Source organism: Solanum dulcamara, chromosome 5 (genome assembly GCF_947179165.1).
Source record: "Solanum dulcamara chromosome 5, daSolDulc1.2, whole genome shotgun sequence".
Lineage (NCBI taxonomy): Eukaryota > Viridiplantae > Streptophyta > Magnoliopsida > Solanales > Solanaceae > Solanum > Solanum dulcamara.
The window spans coordinates 12,542,248-12,564,724 of NC_077241.1; the positions used below are offsets into that span (position 1 = coordinate 12,542,248).

Below are 22,477 nucleotides of genomic sequence, written 5' to 3' on the forward strand. Positions count from 1 at the left end.
GATATTCTTGAGAAGGGCGAGTGAATTAAGGTTAGAAATACGTATCCATTAATTATAGGAGAAAACACATCAAAAATCACCTCCAATGGACCTTTCTAGCTCCCAAAATGTCAAAAATATAAAATGGGCTCGGATAGATAGTTAAGTCTATTTTTCATCGCTAAAATTATGCACCAACAATCTTCAAAATATATTTTTTGACCTTCAAAACTCATCTAGAGCCCTATAAACATGAACCAATAGTACAAATTGATTATAAAACATATTTCGAAACTAATAAAATTGTCAGATATCCAAAAAATTATTGTTATGAAGAAAATACCCTCCCAGACCCTTTTAGGCCTAAAACTCAACTTTTAGCCTAAATATTCAAAACAAGTTCTAAGGTTCCGGGGCTCCAAGTCAACACTCAACTAGACCGAACTCGGCGTTCCAGACGCAAAGGAACTGACAAAATTCCCATCCAATGCTCAGATCTCAATATGTTGAACAATGTCAACTATCTCAATAAAAACTTTACTCAAGGTCCCAAATCACTAAAATCATGTCCGATCGCATCGAAAATTATGCCAACCGTCTTCACAATACAAACAAAATATGAAAAACAGTAAAGGAAAGGGCAAAATAATTATTTTACACTAAAAAGTAATTTTCCCAAAATTGGGACATTACATCATCCACCACTAAAACACACATTCGTCCTCGAACAAAAAGTAAAGTAAAGTACCTGTGGGGCAAAAATATAAGGGTATGTATGATGCATGTCGGACTCCATCTCCCATGTAGCCTCTTTAATAGGCCGATGCCTCCACTCCACTTGCACTGAATCAATATACTTTTATCTCAACTGTCTAGTCTGCCTATCCAAGATAGCAACAGGCTCATCCTCAAATGACAAATTTCTTGATCCAAAGCAAATGAGTCCCACTGAATCACATGAGAATCATCATGTCAGTATCGCTTATATAGATACATGAAACACAGGATGAATAGTTGAATGGTTTGGGGGAAAGGCCAATTTATAGACCACCTTTCCATACTTATCCAAAACCTCAAAAGGGCCAATAAACCTTGGATTGAGCTTTCTTTTCCTCTCAAACCTCATCACACCCCTAGTGGGTAACACCTTGAGCAATACTCGCTTATCAATGGCAAATAATATATCACGAACACGCCTATCTGCATAGCTCTTTTGCCTACTCTGGGCAGTCATAAGGCATTGTTGAATCAACTTCACCCTATGACATCTCTCAATAAATTGGTACCCCAAGGTTGTACTCCAAAAGAATCAAATCATCCGAAGGGAGATCTACATCTTCTCCCATATAAGGCTTCAAACGACGCTATTTGAATACTAGAATGGTAACTATTGTTATATGCAAACTCTACAAGAGGAAATGACTGGTCCCAATGACTACCAAAGTCCTTGACATAAACTCGGAGCATATCCTCAAGTATCTGAATAGTCCGTTCTGACTTACCATCGGTCTGAGGATGAAAGTTGTGCTTAACTCAAGTTTAGTGCCCATCTGCTCCTGCATAGAAATCCAAAAATGAAAGGTAAACAACATACCTTTATCAGACATAATAAAAATGGGCATTCCATGCAAGCAAACAATCTCACGGATGTAGATCCTAGCCAACTGCTCCGCATTATAGCTAGTCTTCATCGAAATAAAATGAGCCGATTTGGTCAACCGATCCACAATCACCCTAACTGAATCATGCTTATGAAATGTCAAGGATAATCCCGTGACAAAGTTTATAGTACTGTTCTCCCACTTCCACTCAAGAATGGGCATCCTCTGCATAGGACCACCTGACTTTTAATGCTCATACTTCCCTTGTTGGAAATTTAAACATTTAGAAACAAAATCATCAATGTCTCTCTTCATGCCTACCACCAATAGTGCTCGTGAAACATCTTTGCTGCTCTCGGATGAATAAAATGCTTGGAACAATGAGCCTCCTCCAATGTCATATGCACCCAATCACCAACCTTTGGCACACAAATACTACCGCTAATCCTTAAAACTCTCTTGGGATCGAGGGAGGCCGATTTAGCTTCACCTCTTAATACTTTGTCTCGAATAGTCCTCAACTTGTCATCATCAAACTGATGGGCATGAATCTAATCCATCAGGATAGACCTAGCCTCTATGAATGTCACGCTCCAAGAGGGTACCCTGGGTGTGGCCGGCACTCAAAGACCATTGCTGGTCCCCAAGCGAACCACTTAGTCCGATCACACATTCAATCACTCAGCGGAAGACTCAATTATGAATTTTAAAAAAATTCAAGTGGGCTAACCAAATCTTCATTTTGAGAAGAATAAAGTATTTAAAACAAATCTCAAATCAACTCTATATCATAAAGATAGTTTTGAAAAAATAAAATATCTACTCAATACTATCATCTATCAATCTATGAAGCCTCTATCACTACGGTCTAAATAGTGCCGATGACAGGTTTTTGGCCACTTCAAATCAAAAGGGAAAAGACCAAACTCAAAAACAAGAATGACAGAAGTGGTATTCTCCGAAGGCAGATGATGGCTTACCAATCAGTCGAATAAGAACAGATATGCAACGATACGTCTGTTGATGATCTCTAAAACCTGTCTCTACAATATAAAATTATGCAAGTCCAAATGGACTTCAGTACATGAAATGTTAGAGTATGTAATACAACAGAATGAAACATGCATAAAGTAGAATAACATCAACTCAAGTAACTCAATCAAGGGTAAAGAACCCAATCAGGATGTCATAAGTCTAAAGCAAGAGTAAGGTTTAGATAGAGACCAATCATATACAATCTAATCCAATCCAATCAGAGTACTATCAAGTCTTATATGAAAGTTTCTGTTATTCGAAAACCATCACTTATGAGTGACAGTACAACAAGCCGACGTTGTTGCCACGTTCGTTCAATACCTTGTCAGGGTAAGAATGAATCACCCAATCATGAATCTAAAACCAGTCGAGTTCTATCATGCCAGGACAATAAATTAGGAAACATCCAACTTAATGGTTCAATCCTATTATACATTTGGCGACGTAGTTATTGAGTTTGAGTTATTAATTAATCTTTTCTAATTCAGTGCTCGATAATCCTCCTAAGACTCAAAGCTCAGAAGACAATCAATTCAAATCAAACTAAATAAATGAGTCTCAATTGGACTCTGTTAGTTCATCAGTTCTATCAAATCAATTAGAAAAGCATGAATTTATCAATAATCGATAAAAATATGTAAATTTTATGAAAGAAATTCTTAAGAAAAAAATAATCATGGGGACTCATTCGATTCACTATCAATCTATCACAATCACGGGCACATGGATGAACAAAGTCTATATTTTAGTTCAGCCTTACATACATGGTATTCGAAGAACAATCCTTGTTCTCAAAATAGTTTAAGTGATAATGAGAGCTTTTGGCATATAGGGTACTATTAAAGGACTCAAAATATGTCTCAAAATGTCAAGGTTTTGAATTAAAAGGGTGGGAAAAGACACGAATACCCTTAAAATAATCAACTCTAATCATCTACAGGTTAGTTTCTATAGGTCATAAAAGACTAGTCGTAGACCTGGACTGTAATCTATACCCTATTCTATGAGTCGAGTCTATGACTCTTAGAAAGTGTTGCGGGTCGTAGATCCTTCTCGTCCTGGCAACTTTCCCCAAACCTTGCATCTCTGAGTCTCTGAACTTCTTCTATGAGTTGTTTCTAAGACTTGTAGACTCTTTGATGAGTCGTCGACTCCACTCGTAGAAGTGACTTTGAGTTCTGAATTTTGGCTATGTATCAAGGGGTTCTACGAGTCATCTCTATGACTCATAGAAACGCTTACAAATTATAAAGTCAATCGTAAGAATGGATCTCAAGTTCAAAAATTTCACTAAGTGTTGTGAAGGTCTATGAGTCATCAGGACGACTCGTAGAACTCTCTACAGGTTGTAGAACATACTCGTGGTCTACTGGGTCAGTTCATCTCATCAACTCTTCTCATGGTTTTTGGAATTTATCTAGGCTAGAATAACATGGGGTGTTAAAATATTTTCCCTTGGGATCATTAATCCTCGAATGAAGACCAAAATAAAGGTTTACTCTAGGCATAATTACAATCAAGACTCAAATACTCAATCAATCAAAAAGTCACTACTCGGATTCAAGAATACGCCCCGAATACTCAAACTCAAAGAATATCAACTCAAGTATAGGAAAAAGGAATTTTACCATCGACGTCATTATTAGGAGGCACGAATAGATGGGGGTATCTACCTTTCATATCCTCTTCAGCTTCCCACATAGCCTCTTCTACAAACTGATTTTGCCATAAAACTTTGACATATGCTACTTCCTTGGTTATCAATTTGTGAACTTACCGATTAAGAATTTGAACCAAAATCTCTTCATAACTTAAACTCTCTTTGACCCCGATGATTTTAGTCGAGATAATAAGCAAAGGATCTCCCAAACACTTCTTAAGCATAGAGATGTGAAACACAAGATGAATAAGCGCTAACTATGATGGCAATTCCAACTCATAGGCTATATTACCAATCCTATTCAGAATCTGAAAAAGACCAATGTAACACAGACTCAACTTTTCTTTCTTCCCAAATCTCATTACACCCTTCATGGGTGAAACCTTCAAGTACACCCAATCAATTATTTCGAACTCCAAATCTCTTCTCTTAATATTAATGTAAGATGTTTGGTGACTCTGAGCAGTCCTCAACCTCTCTTGGATGATTTTTACCTTCTCCATGGCTTGGGGAACCAAGTCTGTCCCAATCAACTCAGCTTCAACAACTTTGAGCCAACTAATTAGTAATCTACTCCTCCCATATAGAGCTTTATAAAGAGCTATTTGGATACTCAAATAGAAGATGTAATTGTATGCAAACTCAATAAAGGGTAAGTGATTATCCAAATTACCTTTGAAGTCGATAACACAGGCCCTCAACATATCCTGCAAATTTTGAATTGTATGCTCTGCCTGGTCATCTATCTGCGGATGAAAAATAGTACTAAAGTTCACTCTTAAACCCAAACATTTATGGAATGACTTCTAAAATTGAGTAGTGAACTGAGCTCCCTTGTCTGAGACGATAGACAAAGGGACCCCATAAAGTCGGAAATCTCTCGAAGATATAATTTGGCATAGTCCTTTGTAGTGTTTGTAGTCTTAATCGATAAGAAATGAGATGATTTGGTCATCCTATCCACAATCACCTAAATAGAGTCATGTTGCCTGCGGGATCGCGAAAACCTGGTTATGAAGTCCATATTGATCATCTCCAACTTCCATTCCGCAATCTCAATATTCTGAGCTACTCCACAAGGCCTTTGGTGCTCAATCTTGACTTTTTGGTTATTTGAGCACTTGGACATGAATTCTGCTATATTTCTCTTCATTCCACTCCACCAATATACTACTCTCAAGTCATGGTACATCTTTGTATAATCTGGATGGATGGAATACCAGGAGTTATGGGCCTCTACCATGATTCTTTCTCGAATGCCATCAACACTAGGAATACACAATCTCTCTTGATACCTTAACACTCCATCTCCCCTTTTGGCAAAAGCCATTACCTTTTGTTTGTGAATGTCATCTTTCAGTTGGAGGAGAATGAGATCTTGATCTTGCTTTCCTTTCATCTCTGTAACTAAAGATGATTTAGCCCTATTCCGAATAATAGTACAACCCTCACTTGAGTCACTAAGTTGAACTTCCAAACTTGGGAGCCTATGCACCTTTTTAGCTAATTCTTTCTTTCTCTCTTCTACATGGGCAGTGCTCCTTATAGATAACCTGCTAAGAGCATCAACAACAACATTAGCTTTACTTGGGTAGTAAAGAATGCTCATATCATAGGCCTTAAGTAGCTTAACACATCTCTTCATCCTCAGGTTTAGCTCTTTCTGAGTAAACACATATTAGAGGCTTTTGTGATTAGTGAACACATCGACGTGTACTCCATATAGATAATAATACCAAATTTTGAAAGCAAATACTATGGCTGCCAACTCAAGGTCGTGAGTCAGATAGTTTCTATCATGAACCTTAAGCTGTCTAGAAGCATATGCAATAAACTTAACCTTCTACATCAACACATATCCCAATCCAACTCTGGACACATCACAATAGATCATAAAACCATTGATCCCCTCGGGTAGGGATAAAATTAGACAGTAGTCAATCTTATTTTTAATTCTTGAAAACTCTTCTTGCAAGCATCTGTCCATTGAAACTTAGTCTTTTTTTGAGTTAGCTTAGTCAATGGTGAAGATATGGATGAGAAACCTTTAATAAATCTACGGTAGTAGCTGGACAAACTCAAGAAACTTCTTATGTCAGTCGGGAATGTGGGCCTTGGTCAGTTCTTAACCACTTCAATCTTTTGAGAATCAACTCGTATACCCTGACTGGATATAATATGGCCTAGGAACGCTACAGAAGCAAGTCAAAATTCGCACTTCAAAAACTTAGCATACAACTTCATATCCTTGAGAGTCTGAAGAACAATTCTGACTTGATTAACATGCTCCTATTCATTCCTCGAATATATCAGTATGTCATCTATAAATACAATTATAAATATGTCCAAATATTGTTTGACCACTCGATTCATCAAGTCCATAAATATTATATGAGCATTGGTCAAACCAATAGACATAAGAAGATACTCAAAGTGACCATACCGGGTCCAAAAAATGGTCTTTGGGATATCACATTCTCTCACTTTCAACTGGTAGTAGCTTGATCTGAGGTTTATCTTTAAAAAGCAAGTGGCACCCTGAAGCTGGTCAAACAGATCATCTATCCTGAAAAGGGGATACTTGTTCTTTATGGTGACCTTGTTCAGTTGTCGATAGTCAACTCACATTCGATCCATCCTTGTTTCGCACGAATAGGATATGAGTGCCCCAAGGTGAGACACTCGGCCTAATGAAACCCTTATCTAGAAAATCCTTTAACTGATCTTTCAACTCAGTAGGAGCTATTCTATATGGCGGAATAGAAATAGGCTACATATCAGGAAGGACATAAATCCCAAAGTCAATCCGGGTAGATCTTCAGGAAACTCATTTACAATTGGGACTGACTCAAGAGTAGGGGACTCAACACTATCATTCTTGACTCTAACGATCGGATAGATACAACCCTTAGAGATTAACTTTCTAGCGCTAAGGTAGGAGATAAATTTACCCTTAGGCACAACAAAACTATTTTCCATTCTAAGACAGGCTCATTCGAGAAATTGAACTTAACAATCTAAGTCCTACAATCAATAGAGGCATAACAAGCATAAAGTCAGTCCATGCCAAAAATCACATCAAAATCAATCATGTCCAACTTAACTAAGTCAGTCATGGTATTATTGTGATAAATAGACATATTACAATCTCTATATACCCTCTCAGCTAAGATAGACTCACCAATAGAAGTAGATACACTAAAAGACTCAATAAGACACTCTGGAGTTTTATCAAATCTAATAGCCACGTAAGGTGATACGAATGATAATGTGGTACCCGAATCCATCAAAACATAAAAATTAAGAGTAAATCCTCAAATCATACCCTTCACAACGTCTGGAGAGTTCTCCTAATCCTAGTAGATACCCATGGCATATAGACAGTTTGAACTTCTACCCGTAGCGGAAATGGTACCTCTCTAATTACCTCTAGCTGGTGGTGTCATGGTAGAAGACTGGGCTCTATTTCCCCATGTCAGATACTCTATCTGAAAATGGCCCACTTGGCTATATTTGTAACATCCATTCTTTCCCTCTCTATACTCTCCCAAATAGAGCTTACCGCACTCGCCACAAGGTGGCTTTTCCTCCGAACCTTGAGCTACACTAGCTTGAGATTGAGAACCCTGGGCTCTAGAATTTTTATGACTCTATACTTGCTTATCATATTATTATATGGTGCAGGTGGACTTGCCGCTGATGGATAATAGTTGGAAGACCTCTTTTGAAAGAAGGAATTATTGCCCTTACTTTGCCTCTACTCATTCTCATGCCCAGCTGATTTTGGTTTCTTGCTCAGGTGCTCTCCCCTGTCTTTCTTTTTATCATCCTCTACCTGCTAAGCATACACCATCAACCTGGAAATATCCATGTTAGAAATAAGCAATGATGCTTTGCACTCTTTCTTCACATGTCCTCCCAATCTGGAGATAAATTTCCTCATCTTGGACTGCATATCTGGGACCATCTCCGGAGCATATCTAAATAGCTAGATAAAATTCAAACCATACTCTTTTACTGTCATCCCCTCTTATTCTAGATACACAAACTCCTCTATCTTTGCTTCCCTCAATTCTCTGGGAAAGAAGTGATCAAGGAATGCTCCATCGAACTAGTCCCAAATAAATGACTCTGCATCCTCACCTTTACCTTCTTCTTACTGGTTATACTAGACATTAGCAATATCCTTGAGCTGATAGGAAACCAACTCAACCCTCTCAATTTCAGTAGCATGCATTGCTTTTAGTATTTTCCATATCTCATCGATAAAGTTCTGAGGGTCCTCCTCAGCCTTAGAACAGTTGAAAACTAGTGGGTTCATTCTCAAGAAGTCTCTAAACCTCGTGGTAGCAGATGACTCTTGAGAACTAGAGCTAGGAGCTGGTGAACTTGGCTACCATTTGGGGCAGCTACCAATTGAGTGAGCAAAGCAATCGCTCCTCGAAAATTGGCCTTTGAAGTCGATGCAAGCTGAGTAGTATGCTCTTGGGGTACCTCAGTAGACCTTTTAGGTCGGCCCTAGTTCTCACTCCTGATGGTGGGGCATCTCAGATTATGGAACCTCAGTATTGGCGGCATTTCTCTGGCTAGCGATGTGTTTAGGATTATTTGCAAACGTGTAACACACGAATTAAGAAGGAAATTTTAGAGTTAAACTCTTTAGCATGAATTCAAATTGTGAAGATGTGAAGTAATTTCCTAATATCCTATAGCCTCCTGATTATAAGTGTGGTGCACGACACACCCATAAGCAAGACTCTACTAGACAAGATTTTATAAACACCCTAGGACTCTTAAACTCTTTGCTCTGATACCAAGATTGTCATGTCGAGAGGGTACCCTAGGCGTGGCCGGCACTCGAAGACCATTACTTCTCCCCAAGCGAACTATTTAGTCTGATCACAGATTCAATCACTCAGCGAAAAACTCAATCATGAATTTAAAAGAAATTCAAATAGGCTAAATAAATCACCATTTTGAGAAGAATAAAGTATTTAAAACAAATCTCAAACTAATTCGATATCATAAGGATAGTTTTGAAAAACCAAAACATCTACTAGACACTATCAACTATCTGTCTATAAAGCCTCTATCATGACTATCTAAATGGTGCCAGTGAAAGGTTCATGGTTACCTCAAATCAAAAGGGAAAACACCAAACTCAAAAACAAGAATAAAAGAAGTGGTATCCTCTGAAGGCAGGGAAGGGCTCACTATTAAGCGGAATACGAATAGATCCTTAACGGTGTGCTTGTTGATGATCTCTACAACCTTTCTCTGCATTACAAAATGATGGATATCCAAAGGGATGTCAGTACATAAAATGTATGAGTATATAATACAGCAAAATAAAATATACATAAGGTAGAATAACATCAACTCAAGTCACTTAATCAAGGGTAAGAAACTCAATCAAGATGTCATGAGTCTAAAGCAAGAGTAAGGTTTAGATAAAAACCAATCATATATAATCCGATCCAATCCAATCAGAGTACTATCAAGACCTATATGGGAGTTTCTCTTATCCGACAACCATTATTTATGAGTGATAGTACAACAAGTCGATGTTGTTGCCACGTTTGTTCAATACTTTGTCAGGGTAAGAACAAATCAACCAATCATTGATCTAAAACCAATCGAGTCCTATCTGTTACGACCCAACCCCGTAGGTCGCAACTAGGGTCCGACCTGGACCCCCCGTACACATATCTATCAGCTGTGGACACATTGAACTGTAAATAAAGCAATATCATGTAACAGAGCCCCACTGGGCGATAACATTTAAATACACCTATAGCCCTTTTTGTTTGTATCACAACATGATAGGGCACGCAAGCTGACAAGGCTGCCATAACATAACAACATATATAATATATCATATAGACCCAACTGAACCAAACTGGCATATACAACCCACATATACATGTCTGCTGACCTCTAAATATATAAATGACAACATATGGCGGGACAAGGCCCCCGCCGTACCCCTGAATGGATAAAACAATTTTTATACATCCGTGGACAGTATCAAAACTAGGCCCCAGTACAATGGAGCCTCTTCCAAATGAGTTGCGTGGAATCCTAAGTTGACGGACTCCCAAAATTTGTATCTGTACCTACAGGCATGAACGCAGCCCCCCGGGAAAGGGGGTCAGTACGATATATGTACGGAGTATGTAAAATGTAACATAATACACTGAAGGTATATTCGAAATAGAGAAGCAGGGGAACAAATTATCAAATTGAAGTCATGTACCTGTACTCTGTGAATCACAAAAGCATGCATGCTCAATTTATACAATATAGCCGGCCCTTTCAAGGGTTCGGTGAATCACATCTGTAGGACCATCATAGGCCTGGCGCCATCACTACCTTATTACAACACATCATCATATATCTATACACGTATCCTAGCCCTCTATTGAGGGACTCAAGGAATAATGCAATGAACTGTGCACGAGAACATATCCTGGCCCGGGACTTAGGGAAAGAAGTGTTACAATACACATGAGTAGAGTAGTGAGTAACAATATGCAATTTAAATCATTATCAAAGACTCGACAGAATAAGAAAGTTAAGCTTCTATTTAAGGACCCGAGTAACGGTGTAGTCATCTCGAGTGTCCCTTAAATGTCATTATGGGTTATCTCTAAAGTAATCTCGGAGGCCCTGGACATGTATTAACATAGGGCCAAATCATTTATAGAATCAGAAACACTTATTACCTTATAGTCCTTAGGATGTAGAGCCCGTACATTTGTTACCTCTTTAACGTATAAAAGTTTCCAGGGAAAGTAGTTCAACTACTATAGGAGTTTAATATTCAGAAGTAATTAAGAGATGTTTAAGAGTGGAGTTACCTCGGAGTTCAGATCAGATTAAACTTAAACCTAAGACAAGGACATGCCCCAAAAGAAGAAAGAGAATAAGCTCTATATAGTCTGTACTTTCCTTTAGGTGATCTTCATATACATATTTCGTACCCGGCCCTTCACGGGGCTCGGTGAACCACTATGGCATTGTAACCTCATTTTAGTATCAAATACATCTCAATGGAAATGAGAGATAGCTTCCCATACATTACATTCTAACACATAGAAGCCCTACTAGGCAATACTTAATCTTCACAGGAACTCTAATACTGAACAGTGGATAGGGGTTATGAGACGTACTCGGAATTCTGGGAATGGAATTATCCCCGCACTTCATATACAATTCACTTAAGGCTAAACATTGCCAAAAGGAAAGAAAGATAGCTGTACAAACTTATATCAAAACATGCCAAGAGAAAGCTTCACATACCTCTTGGGAGTTATCTTTTATCCTACTCGTCTTGTCGTCTTCTGAACCTATTCAATATGAAATTAATACGAATATCAACTACTCTTAACTTTCCAGCATCTTAGGTTACGCCTTAATATTAATGGAATCTATTTCCTTAGTCGTTTCCTCGACTAGTTCTTTAATTTGTTAAGGCGTTAGCGAAAATTGGCCCCCCCTATAATGTGCCCTATCCAAATTTCCAATTAGGTCCCTAAGACCTACAGACAACCAACAACAACAACCTGCAGCAATATACACCAACAATATACAATATAAACTCCAAATGACTCATTCAAAAATACGATATCGAAATAGGGTTTCTAGTTTCCATTTTTGCCAAACCTTTAACCGTATAAAGCGGGGGTCATGTGGCTGAAACCAGAAGCTCCCCCACCTCATTTAGAACATATTTAGACCCTGAAACCACAAGCCACACCCCTGCAGCAGCACCTCATAAGAACAACACTTTATTTCGACAATAATTCAACTATAGCGACTTCAATTTAGTTTATTCCGAAAGTCGAACTCTTTACGACTTTTCCCCAACTTACAGCATACCAAAAGGTGTGTAATACACCCTATAATAACACCATAAACTCCAAATTTAAAGAAGAATCCTTACCTTACCCGAAATTGGCCAAAACTAGCCAAAATTATGCCTCGGAACTTCTTCAAACACGCTGAAATTGAGCGGCTGTTTCTGCGATTTCCTCACTGCCCCAAGCAGTAAATTTATTTTATTAGCACCCTTTTTTCATCGTAGTATACCTTAGATAATTTATTTATAGAGCGAAGCTCGGAGGCGTACCTTGGCAGCCCCTAGGCCGTAGCCCTCCTCTCTTCTTCCTCTCACGTTTCTGTCCAATTTTTTCCAAGTGTACAGCTGAAGAAATGACTTCTTAGTCATCATAATATACATATATGTACATATATACATCTCCACGTGCTTGAGAAACACCGTATCTAATTAATTCACGGAAGAAAAATCAAGGAACTTACCTTAAACTTCTCCAACCATGGCTGCCTCTTCTCTCACATTTTTTTCTCTATTTTTTGGCTGATTTTGGAATCTAAATGACTTAAGAGTCATTAATATGTATATATCCACCTTTTAATAAGGTGCCACGTGGCAGCCCCTTAGGGTGACACGTGGCAGCCCCTAGGACGCCACCTAGGATCATGCGACCTATCACGCGCTGCCATATGGCAGCGGGGTCCACCCCCCCAAGAAGGAAGGTGAGTCACCTGCTTGCTTGAGGTGCTTGCTTGTCACCTGCTTGGTTTACTTTCGTAAGTTCGGAAACTAGTTTTTGCTCCCTCTCGTAGGTTCGTAATCTCATCTTATTTTAAGAGCCTATGTAACCCATGCTACTAAAGCTTGGTATGTACTCCAATAGCTTAAGTATGTAAGACTTCCAAGTTAGTAGCTTACGTAGATAAATCAAGTCCTACGACCCATTACTTGGCCTCCAATTCCTTCCGGACTCTTATGATTTCATCTCCAACCTTCTTTACTATGGGGTATCACATTCTCTCTTCCTTAAAGCCGTTTGATAGTGTCGTAGCATATCCGGATTACATGATAATGTCCAAGGAACTTATGAGATATTTCAAGTTTAAAAAGGGTGGGCTGTAACATCCTTCCCCCCTTTAGTACATTCGTCTCCGAATGTTAGACAAAACTTCTCTTAGCACCTTATACAAATCGCAGGGAGATTCTTTGCTATTTTCTTAACACATACTTCCATACCAATACTTCATATACGTGTTTCAGGAATTGGGGTTACCTATAAATATCGGGTATAGGTGCAAATACTTGTATTTTATGTTCTTTTCAGTTTCTCGATCATCCTCTTTCTGATTTTGGTTTTTCTATCGTGTCATGATGAAAGGCACGTCTTTAGTCTACAATCTTCTAGTTCGCCAATCTAAGATGGCGATAGGTTTTTTTTATGAGATTTCATCTCCTTGTCTTCATCTATGAAGTATACCCTGGGTGACTCGTCAGTACCCTTGCGAAGCATTCTTATCTGGTGGACTGGGCATATAGTTTCCAAATAAGGTGGTAAGCGCAACTTACTAACTGTGTTGCCCACCTTATGATTAACTTGATACAGTCTAATATATTTTGGGTTACTTCCCTTTTCTGTGTGACTCTGTTATGAACATCCAATCATCAATTTGAATTCTGAACGTCGATGTCAATTATTTGTATATCATTCCTGCCGACTCTGGGTTTTTAGTTAATAACTTGCTTAATCATGTCGGGGCCATTAGAATACTGGAGTAGTAATTGTTACTGTAGGCAACTTGATAAGTGATGGATAGTCATTCCGGCTACCTTCGAAGTTAATCTCCCGGCTTGTGACATATCTTCAAGCATCTAATAGTGCGCTCAGTCTGTTTAGTAGCTCGAGGAAGAAATGCGGTACTAAGACGTGTATGTGCTCCCGATCTCTTCTTGGACTGATCTCAAGGCGTTAATTATAATTGAAGTCCCTTTATCTGGGATATTAGATGAGGAAACCTCGCAGAACCTTACTACTTTCTTGTCATATAACTTCACCTAGTTCTAGTGGCATAGGTGGTCTTGCTTGGAAGCAAATGAGCTGATTCGTTAGCCTACTCACAATAACCCATATAACACCCTACTCTTACAGAGTACAAAATAGGTTCATAATGACGTTGATAATTTGGGAATCATTAGCCTCGTATAGTCCTTCTCGACTCTTTTCAGAACTTTAACTAGCATTCGATCTTTTGGGTCCTGCTTTTTTGCCCTCAGAGTTGGCTACCAAGTGGTGTCGAAATTCCCTCGCCCACTGGCCCATACAGCCATTCTGCGGTTTCCCTCTCATTAACTAGCTCTATGTTGAAGAGCTGTGGCATTCGAGTGCGTCGTCAATTAGCAATTAGCTAATCCTTCTTGTTTTTCTTAAGCCCTTGTTACAATTTCCTTAACGTATCTTATAATACTCTGGGTACATAATCTTATATCGTTTCTCCGTCACTAGTTCAGATTCCTCCATCTCACGCGATCACACCAGCACTAACGCATTAAGTTCCATCAGAATTTTGAAGTTAAGCGTGCTGGGGCGAGAGTAATATTGGGATGGGTGACCTCCATGGGAAGTCTTCGTGTCGCGTTTCATTGTAATCCTTGCCATAATGTGTGGGGCACTCGATTTAGCTCCAGATTTACCTTAGTATTATTTTGCGAGTCTTTATGTTTTGCTCTGTCTTCTCGTCTGTTATCTTGCATCCAGCGTCGATATCCTTTCATTAGTACATTCTTCTGTTTTTATACGCCGCCTTCTAGTGTTATGTTGTTCAGGGTCTCATCACAAACTTCTTAACGCTGCCTTATGTAGCATTCTGGCGTCCCTCCAATTATTGGTAGCTTCCGGACCTTTCTAACCTGGTTTGGCAAGGTATCTTATTAAAGTTTAGACACCCATCTCAAATGTATTCCCATATCAATTGCCTTCACCTTACTTTTGCCATTTTCTCATTAACTTCCCCCCTTTAGAGGGTACTCGTATTTTCCTCTGTTTGTACTTGTAGTCGTTCCAATTTCAATTAGGCAGTACTAGTATTCCGATGATAACTATTCTAGGTTTTCTCGAAGTAGTGGTTTTGTCCCAACCTATATCCTTTGCTTCATGAGGTGAATAGAAGTTGTGTCATTTGTTCCTTAAGTTTTCCATCCCCGTCCCTTAAGGGTTCCACTATTTTTGGGGCGACGTTGTGTACATGCGTCATTTTTTTGTATCGTAAGTCCCATACTCTTACTGCGTTCTCAACGCAGGCCTTTAACTTAGCCAACGCGTACTATGTGCGTCTGACTAGTGGTTCCACTTTATCCCTGCATACTCGTATCACACTGTTCAATTCATACTTAAATATCCCCCTTTTTGTTCGTACATATATTCAGTTCCCGACATCTCTTTGAGGTGTTTCTGTTAGAATTTCTTTCCCCAATTAGTTAGTGGAGAACTATGAACTGTTATCGTAACTCATTTTCCAACCATTGTTGGAAGAAATCAGAACCTCTTAAACATCACAATATTTCTTTTAATACTTGACCTACCTGGTCTCCTTCTGAGTTTATCCTCGAGTTGTGAACAACCATCCAATTTACAATAGGAGTTGAGGGCTTGGTATTTTTTTTCAAAAAGAGTAAAACTCATTCGCAGGACATATTATCCGTCATCCTGAGCCCTCTATTTATCTTCCTACAATACAAATACGGCTAGAGATACCATAATCTGAACTTTCTACTTAAATAAGCTTTTGTTCCTCCGACATAAAATTTTTCAAGAGAAAAGGGTGCCCCTTATCGGCAACCTGAAGGATACCTCTTACAACTTTAGTTGAACACAGTAGGGGTACTTGGTATCAACTTCTCAGACATCTCAAAAATCTATGTTTCATTTTCTTTTCCCCGTTCTGGGAAAATTTCGGTAGAGTTTCCTCTACACTTCTTACTATCCCACAACCTGCACGCAGAAAATACCAACAATGCCTCACAGGTCCAATACACACACACATATATATATATATATATATATATATATATATATATATATATTCATATCATATCACAGCCGCACAGGGCTTTCAATGTCATCTCATATCGCAGCCACACAGGGCTTTCAACGTCAACAATAATATAAAAATACTGGACTTACCTCATATGTCCAACTTCAAACTGCATCTGTTGCACTTTCTGTCTGCTTTCCTTTTAAGTTTCAACTTTACATTTCAATAGTACTTCTACTTCAATACCTTACCCGACAGATATCTTCCGTGGCTTTACTTTACTTACCTGCATACTTCATAACTTTCCATGTCGTCCATTAATTCCTTCTGTTGGTGTCGTCCTTCTGTTAAGATATAAGGTTAGTATAAGGAATTTTTCTATGACTCGGATCTACAGCACGATCTCAGATGTAGAAGAAAGGCAACATCCTAAATGTCATGTAGCTTCCTGTTTATAGATGTGGCGCGCAACACATTGATAACCAAGACTCTATTAGACACGGTCTGCAGACAACTCGAGGATGAACTGATCTGATACCACTTCTGTCATGACCCAACCCCGTAGGTCGCGACTAGCGTCCAACCTGGACCCCCCGTATACATATCTATCAGCTGTGGACACATTGAACTGTAAATAAAGCAATATCATGTAACAGAGCCCCACTGGGCGATAATATTTACATACACCTATAGCCCTTTTTGTTTGTATCACAACATGACAAGGAACGCAAGCCGACAAGGCTGCCATAACATAACAACATATACAATATATCATGTAGACCCAGCTGAACTAAACTGACATATACAACCCACATATACATATCTGTTGACCTCTAAACATATAAATGACAACATATGGCGGGACAAGGCCCCCGCCGTACCCCTGACTGGATAAAACAATTTCTATACATCCGTGGACAGTATCTAAACAAGGCCCCGGTACAATGGAGCCTCTTCCAGCTGAGCTGCGTGGAATCTTAAGCTGACGAACTCCTAAAATCTGTATCTATACCTGCGGGCATGAACGTAGTCCCTCGGGAAAGGGGGTCAATACGACATATGTACTGAGTATGTAAAATATAATGGAGGTATATTCGAAATAGAGAAGCAGGGGAACAAATTATCAAATCGAAGTCATGTACCTGTACTCTGTGAATCACAAAAGCATGCATGCTCAATTTATACAATATAGCCGGCCCTTTCAAGGGTCTGGTGAATCACATCTGTAGGACCATCATAGGCCTGGCACCATCACCACCTTATTACAACACATCATCATATATCTATACATGTATCCTGGCCCTCTATTGAGGGACTCAGGGAATAATGCAATGAACTGTGCATGAGAACATATCCTGGCCCGAGACTCAGGGAAAGAAGTGTTACAATATACACGAGTAGAGTAGTGAGTAACAATATGCAATTTAAATCATTATCAAAGACTCGACAGAATAAGAAAGTTAAACTTCTATTTGAAGACCCGAGTAACGGTGTAGTCATCTCGAGTGTCCCTTAAATGCCATTATGGGTTATCTCTAAAGTAATCTCGGAGGCCCTGGACATGTATTAACATAGGGCCAAATCATTTATAGAATCAGAAACACTTATTACCTTATAGTCCCTAGGATGTAGAGCCTTTACATTTGTTACCTCTTTAACGTATAAAAGTTTCCAGGGAAAGTAGTTCAACTACTATAGGAGTTTAATATTCAGAAGTAATTAAGAGATGTTTAAGAGTGGAGTTACCTCAGAGTTTAGATCAGATTCAACTTACAACTAAGACAAGGACATGCCCTAAAAGAAGAAAGAGAATAAGCTCTATATAGTCTGTACTTTCCTTCAGGTGATCTTCATATACATATTTCGTACCCGGCCCTTCACGGGGCTCGGTGAACCACTATGGCATTGTAACCTCATTTTCGTATCAAATACATCTCAATGGAAATGAGAGATAGCTTCCCATACATTACATTCTGACACATAGAAGCCCTACTAGGCAATACTTAATCTTCATAGGAACTCTAATACTGAACAGTGGATAGGGGTTATGAGAGGTACTCGGAATTCTGGGAATGGAATTATCCCCGCACTTCATATACAATTCACTTAAGGCTAAACATTGCCAAAAGAAAAGAAAGATAGCTGTACAAACTTATACCAAAACATGCTAAGAGAAAGCTTCACATACCTCTTGGGAGTTATCCTTTATCCTGCTCGTCTTGTCGTCTTCTGAACCTATTCAATATGAAAGTAATATGAATATCAACTACTCTTAACTTTCCAGTATCTTAGGTTATGCCTTAATATTAATGGAATCTATTTCCTTAGTCGTTTCCTCGACTAGTTCTTTAGTTTGTTAAGGCGTTAGCGAAAATTGGGCACCCCCCCTATAATGTGCCCTATCCATATTTCCAATTAGGTCCCTAAGACCTACAGACAACCAACAACAACAACCTGCAGCAATATACACCAACAATATACAATATAAACTCCAAATGACTCATTCAAAAATACGATATCGAAATAGGGTTTCTAGTTTCCATTTTTGCCAAACCTTTAACCGTATGAAGCGGGGGTCATGTGGCTGAAACCAGAAGCTCCCCCACCTCATTTAGAACATATTTAGACCCTGAAACCACAAGCCACACCCCTGCAACAGCACCTCATAAGAACAACACTTTATTTCGACAATAATTCAACTATAGCGACTTCAATTTAGTTTATTCCGAAAGTCGAACTCTTTACGACTTTTCCCCAACTTACAGCATACAAAAAGGTGTGTAATACACGCTATAATAACACCATAAACTCCAAATTTAAAGGATAATCCTTACCTTACCCAAAATTGGCCAAAACTAGCCAAAATTGTGCCTCAGAACTTCTTCAAACGCGCTGAAATTGAGCGGCTGTTTCTGCGACTTCCTCGCTGCCCCAAGCATTAAATTTATGTTATTAGCACCCTAAATTCATCGTAGTATACCTTAGATAATTTATTTACGGAGCGAAGCTCGGAGGCGTACCTTGGCAGCCCCTAGGCCGTAGCCCTCCTCTCTTCTTCCTCTCACGTTTCTGTCCAATTTTTTCCAAGTGTACAGCTGAAGAAATGACTTCTTAGTCATCATAATATACATATATGTACATATATACATCTCCACGTGCTTGAGAAACACTGTAGCTAATTAATTCACGGAAGAAAAATCAAGGAACTTACCTTAAACTTCTCCAACCATGGCTGCCTCTTCTCTCACATTTTTTTCTCTATTTTTTGGCTGATTTTGGAATCTAAATGACTTAAGAGTCATTAATATGTATATATCCACCTTTTAATAAGGTGCCACGTGGCAGCCCCTTAGGGTGACACATGGCAGCCCCCTAGGACGCCACCTAGGCTCATGCGACCTATCACGCGCCGCCATGTGGCAGCGGGGTCCACCCCCCCATGAAGGAAGGTGAGTCACCTGCTTGCTTGAGGTGCTTGCTTGTCACCTGCTTGCTTCACTTTCGTAAGTTCGGAAACTAGTTTTTGCTCCCTCTCGTAGGTTCATAATCTCGTCTTATTTTAAGAGCCTATGTAACCCATGCTACTAAAGCTTGGTACGTACTCCAATAGCTTAAGTATGTAAGACTTCCAAGTTAGTAGCTTACGTAGATAAATCGAGTCCTACGACCCATTACTTGGCCTCCAATTCCTTCCAGACTCTTATGATTTCATCTCCAACCTTCTCTACTATGGGGTATCACATTCTCCCTTCCTTAGAGCCGTTTGATAGTGTCGTAGCGTATTCGGCTTACATGATAATGTCTAAGGAACTTATGAGACATTTCGAGTTTAAAAAGGGTGGGGTGTAACACTATCATGTCAAGATAATAAATTAGGAAACATCCGACTTAATGGTTCAATCCTCTCCTACGTTTGGTGACGTAGTTATTGGATTCAAGTTATTAATTACTCTTTCCCAATTCGATGATCGATACTCCTTCCAAGACTCAAAGCTCATAAGACAATCAAATCAAATCAAACCAAATCAATGAGTCTCAATTGGACTCTCTCAGTTCATCAGTTCTATCTAATTAATCCTTTCAACCAATCAATTTCCAATCATTTATTTAAGAGAAGTTTAGACAATTATCTGTGACAACTTTCAATTGAGACCATTCACTTGGGTTTAATTATGAAAAATATAAAGGGCTATCAAGTTCATCAACAGTATCATCATGCTCACATCTCAATCACAATCAAGCATTCACAGATTCACGGCTATAGACTCAATTCTTAAACATATACATTTAACATCCATCAATATGCTATTAGGGTTTATGAAACAAGTAGTTCAAATCATTTGTTCAAGAAACTAATTTGTAGAAAAGCATGAATTTATCAATAATCGGTAAAAACATGTTACTTTTAAGAAAGAAATTCTCAAGAAAAAAAACAATCATGGAGACTCAATCCATTCACTAGCAATATATCACAATCATGGGCACATAGAAGAACAAAGTCCATATTTTAGTTCAGCCTTACATACCTAGAATTTTAAGAACAATCGAATATAGCAGACCTCACTTGAAGACCTTGAACCCCAGCCTTTCTTCTCTTCTCCAATTCTTGCTCTCAAAATAGTTTAAGTGATAATGAGAGCTTTTGGCGTATAGGGTACTGTTAAGGGACTCAAAATAGGTCTCAAAACGTTGAGGTTTTAATTTAAAAAGGGTGGGAAGAGACATAAATACCTTTCATAACATTCAACTCTAGACGTCTACGGGTCAGTTCTATGACTCGTAGAAACTTCTACGGGTCGTAAAAGACTAGTCATAGACCTGGACTGTAATCTATACCCATTTTTACGAGTTGTGTCTATGACTCATAGAAAGTGTTGCGGGTCATAGACCCTTCTGGTCCTAGCAACTTTCCGCAAACGCTGAACCTCTAAGTCTCTGAACTTCTTCTATGAGTCATTTCTAAGACTCTTAGACTCTTTTACGAGACATCCACTCCACTCATAGAAGTGACTTCGAGTTTTAAATTTTGGCTAGGTGTCAAGGGGTTCTACGAGTTATCTCTACGACTTATGGAAACCCTTACGAATCGTAAATTCAATCGTAGAAATATATCTCAAGTTCAAAAATTTCACAAAGTGTTGGGAAGTTCTACGAGTCATCCCTATAACTGTAGAACTCTCTACGGGTCATAGAGAACACTCGTGGTCCACTGGGTCAGTTCATTTCACAACTCTTCTCATGGTTTTCGGACTCCCTCTATGCTAGAATAACACGGGGTGTTACAATGAAGGTCAAAATGCTATGAGGTGTAAAGATATCAAGTTGGACCAACTGTCTAAGTAATGATTGAACCTCCTAAGCCAAAGGCCTCTCCTCCGCCTTAAGAAAGTCTAAACTACCCATACTAGGTGCTTTCTGAGTCAAGGCATCTACTACCACATTAGCCTTGCCCAGATGATAAAGAATAGTAATGTCATAGTCTTTCAATAGCTCCAACCACCTACGCTGCCTTATGTCTAGATTCGACTAAAAAAAGACATACTTAAGGCTACGGTGATCGGTAAAGACCTCACAATGCATACTATAGAGATAGTTTCTCCACAATTTCAAAATAAATACCACCACTGCTAACTCCAAGTCGTGAGTAGGGTAGTTCTTTTCATGTACCTTCAATGGCTGAGAAGCATATACTATAAATCTTCCCTTTTACATCAATACACCACCCAAACTGACACCCGAAGTATCACAAATATAATGAAAGCACACTACCTTGAGTAATGCTAGAATAGGAGCTGAGGTCACTAACTCCTTGAGCTTTTGAAAGCTCACCTCGTATTCATTAGTGCACTGAAAATGCCAAAATATTTTTAGTCAGCATAGACAAGAAGCTACAATAGAAAAGAAACTCTGAACAAATCAACGATAATAACATTCTAACCCAATAAAGCTCTGAACTCTGTAATAGAAGTAGGCTTAACCCAATCACAAACCGCTGCACCTTAGCCAGATCAACCATAAAACCATCCTTGGTCACTACAATGCCACAAACTCAAGCCAAAACTCACATTTGAAGAATTCTCCTCTCTCAATCTTTGTAGTACGACCCTCAAGTGACTAAGATGGTCGGCCTTATTCTTGGAATAAATGAAGATATCATCGATAAATACTATCACAAAGGAGTCCAAATAAGGCCAAAATACCCATTTTATCAACTTTATAAAAGTAATCATGGAATTAGTCATTCCAAAGGACATGACCACAAACTCATAATGCCCATAATGAGTCCTGAAAGCAATTTTCGGGACATAAGATTTCCAAACTCTTAACTGATGGTAAC

The 22,477-nt window shown here is 38.9% G+C and overlaps 1 protein-coding gene and 1 pseudogene across 1 annotated transcript; one reads left to right on the top strand and one right to left on the bottom strand.

Moving 5' to 3' along the window:
• Positions 1-843: 843 nt before the first annotated feature.
• LOC129890472 (uncharacterized) lies at positions 844-5,674 on the bottom strand. Its single transcript, XM_055966020.1, has 7 exons — positions 5,516-5,674; positions 4,949-5,021; positions 4,770-4,876; positions 1,617-1,805; positions 1,482-1,535; positions 1,031-1,201; positions 844-927 (listed from the first exon to the last, which is right to left on the bottom strand). The coding sequence occupies exons 1-7, from the start codon at positions 5,672-5,674 to the stop codon at positions 844-846; spliced, it is 837 nt and encodes a 278-aa protein (XP_055821995.1).
• Positions 5,675-14,628: 8,954 nt separating this feature from the next.
• Positions 14,629-14,748, top strand: LOC129891005 (5S ribosomal RNA; annotated as a pseudogene).
• The last annotated feature ends 7,729 nt before the right edge of the window (positions 14,749-22,477 follow it).